The 3,192-nt window shown below is 48.7% G+C and overlaps 1 protein-coding gene across 1 annotated transcript; it reads left to right on the forward strand.

Moving 5' to 3' along the window:
* The first annotated feature begins 203 nt into the window (after positions 1 to 203).
* Positions 204 to 1,998, forward strand: KLF18 (KLF transcription factor 18). Its single transcript, XM_045511791.2, has 2 exons — positions 204 to 1,170; positions 1,775 to 1,998. The coding sequence occupies exons 1-2, from the start codon at positions 204 to 206 to the stop codon at positions 1,996 to 1,998; spliced, it is 1,191 nt and encodes a 396-aa protein (XP_045367747.2).
* Positions 1,999 to 3,192: the final 1,194 nt, after the last annotated feature.

The following is a 3,192-nucleotide window of genomic DNA, read 5'->3' on the forward strand; positions in this document are numbered from 1 at the left end:
TAACATGCCTGAGACAGTTCTTACCCAGAACTAACAACACCCCATGTGAAAAACCTTGATTTGCCCCCTAGAAACTTAAGCAAGACTTTTTTTTTTTTAACCCCAAGGTGACCACTTCTGATGAGAGAAAACCCACAGCAACATCCCAGATGACAGATGTCACTGACACCCCAAAGACATTGTTCACTGATGGCCAAGACACAATGATCGATGCAAACAAGATGACAATCCCCAAAGAGGGTAGCCAAGTGAAGACCTTCAGTGGAGGCCAGACCCTCTACGGGGTTCAGATGACCTTCAGTGGGGAAGAGACCCTCTATGGGGGTCAGATGAAGACCACTGGTGAATATCAGACCCTCCATGGAGGCCAGATGACCTTCAGTGGGGACCAGACCCTCTATGGGGGTCAGATGAAGACCACTGGTGAATATCAGACCCTCCATGGAGGCCAGATGACCTTCAGTGGGGACCAGACCCTCTATGGGGGTCAAATGAAGACCACTGGTGAATATCAGACCCTCCATGGAGGCCAGATGACCTTCAGTGAGGATCAGACCCTCTATGGGGGTCAGATGAAAACCATCAGTGAATGCCAGACCCTTACTGGAGGTCAGATGATCGTCAGTGGGGACCAGACCCTCTGTGTGGGTCAGATGAAGACCTTAAATGAATTCCAGACCCTCACTGAAGGCCAGATGACCTTCAGTGGGGGCCAGACCCTCTTTGGGGGTCAGATGAATACCGTCAGTGAATACCAGACCCTCAGTGGGGACCAGATGACCTTCAGTGGAGGCCAGACCCTCTACATGTGTCAGATAAAGACCACCAGTGAATGCCAGACCCTCAGTGGAGGCTTGATGCCCTTCAGTGGGGACCAGACCCTCCAAGGATGTAAGATGAAGACCCTCAGCGATGACCACACTCTCCTTGGAAGTCGTATGATGCCACACTCACTGTCATCATTGCCATACCCTGGATCCTCATACATTTCAAGTTCCCATTTGATCCAAGGACAATCCCTTGAAAATCAAAAGTGGAACCTCAAGACTCGGAGATGTCAGTTGCAGAAGAATTCTGACATTTTTAAGCCCTACACCTGCACATACCAAGACTGTGGGAAATCTTATTCAAAGTCTTCTCACCTGCGAATCCATGAGCGCCTACACACTGGTGAGTGAAGACTAAAGGATGGGGGTGTCAGGAAATTGACTTAAGACTTGTGCCTTTACAAAACTTTGGGATCTTTTAAGATTGTTGCCACCTCCCTCTAAGCCTGAGACCCAGAAGACCTTAGAAAAGGTTGGCAAATCTGAAAGGGTATATAAAGCAGTCCCACAAACAGAATCTAGGTCTGGGCCAGAACTAACCTGGTTGCAGCCTTTTGTCGTGTTGACGGTGCTGGGCTTATGGGAAAAGTGAAGGTATTTGTTTGACCTCTTAGGATGGTCTTGACCCTACCTCTGCTGGGGCTGTCGCTTCGTGGACTCCAGTAGGCCCAACAGATGAGCCCCTCCCTCAACTTTCTTTTCCCCCACTGACCTCCTATCTTTGTTCTTCTTTTCCTCTCCCTCCTCCAAAGTTTCCCATCAGCCTACTAGCCCATACTGCCCTCCTTCTCCTCCTTTTTCACGCATCCCCTCCAGTCTCCTGTCCTCTGGCTCTCCCTCTCCCACCCCAACATGTTCAAATCCCGTTTCTTCTCCATTCACTTCCAACTGCCTTGTCCCACGCTCCCCTGAAGCATGACGGGTCTCCCTTTCTTTCTCGGGTCCAGGAGAGAAGCCCTATAAATGCAACGTCAAGGGATGCATGTGGGCATTCCCCCGTTCAGACGAACTCAACAGACACAAGAGAAAGCACACTCGGGAGCGGCCCTACCTGTGTCCTCAGTGCAACAAGAACTTTGCACGATCCGATCACTTAAAGCAGCACCAGAGAGTCCACAGATCAGTTTCGCCTGTGACCACAAACCCAGCAGCCTCTAAGGAAATGAGCTGAGCTGAAAGATCCTTCCTGCTGAGGCTTTCTTTGCTGGGCACCTAGCACTGTGCCGGCACAGAGTAGATGCTTAAATATTAGTTGTAAACTTTTAAGGTTTTCATTAGTTTTTTCCTGAAACTTACAGAGAATACCTATATGCATTTCAATAGAATCAGAAGTACTCTTCATTCACTTCCCTCTCTGGGGTGACTATTTTCATCAGTGTGCTATGAATTCTTGATGGTCACCTGTGTACTTACTTCCACGTGTATGTGTAAAGATGTTTCTATGGAGATGATTGCAACGTATGCACAGTTCAGATGTGCAATTCTTGTAGCATTTTCAATATCTGAGCTCATGTATTCTGGAGGTCCATTTCTATGGAGTTAAGAGGAGGGATCACTTCCAGTATAAAGTGGCCTCAGAGTAAATGAAGCTCATTTGGATGAACCTAATCTATTAAAATGTTGAACCCCCTGTCTCAGCTGTTTCTTCTCTCAGGCAAAGTGTCTCCCTTTCCCCTCTGTCTTCTCAATATGCTGTCAGGACACAGGGGTGGTGGCGTTGGAGGAGAAGAGAGGGGTCAAGTACTGGGTGCCAGGGGAAGGACCTATCCTTTCCATAGGCCCTCGGGGCCTTCCCATCACAGCTTCTGCTGACATGCCTGCAGCAGCAGGGACCTGTGGTCTGTTTTCCTGGCCTGGGCATGGCTGGACACCTGCTTCTGAAGAGCTTAGCCATCTTCCCAAGCTATCTAGGTCCTTCTCCCAACTCTACAGGTCCTGTCCTCTTAGGTCTTACTTGGATTCTCATCCAACTGCCAACTTGGATGATATTTCCCTGGGAGAAAGGTCTGCGTAAAGCCAAGGATGTGATCTGTTCCACTGCTCATTTCCAAGGGGGCACTTTGCAAAGCACATTCCACCCAGAGCACTAAGAGGGAGCAGACCACAAATCCCAGGGCTTCAGTTTGCCTACAACATTTGTAGTTCTACTTGACCCTCCTCAGTCACCACACAGAGGCCCCAGAAGCTAGAGCCCTGGGTCTTCAGGAGACCCAGACATGGTTTTAAATATCATTCCTTACTCTTGTATTTGGGTGATATGAATTAATATATATAAGATATGTGTTTAAAAAATAACCACCTGTGACAGCCCATCACCCAGTGCTATGCCCTCAGGACTGAGATGATCAGTTAGCACAATGAGCCC

The sequence above is a fragment of the Camelus bactrianus genome, chromosome 13 (assembly GCF_048773025.1).
Source record: "Camelus bactrianus isolate YW-2024 breed Bactrian camel chromosome 13, ASM4877302v1, whole genome shotgun sequence".
Classification (NCBI taxonomy): domain Eukaryota; kingdom Metazoa; phylum Chordata; class Mammalia; order Artiodactyla; family Camelidae; genus Camelus; species Camelus bactrianus.

Coding starts and splice junctions, on each gene's coding strand:
- KLF18 (XM_045511791.2), top strand. CDS start 204: ATGATCGATGCAAACAAGATGACAATCCCCAAAGAGGGTAGCCAAGTG. Junction 1,171..1,774: donor CCATGAGCGCCTACACACTG/GTGAGTGAAGAC, acceptor TCTCGGGTCCAG/GAGAGAAGCCCTATAAATGC.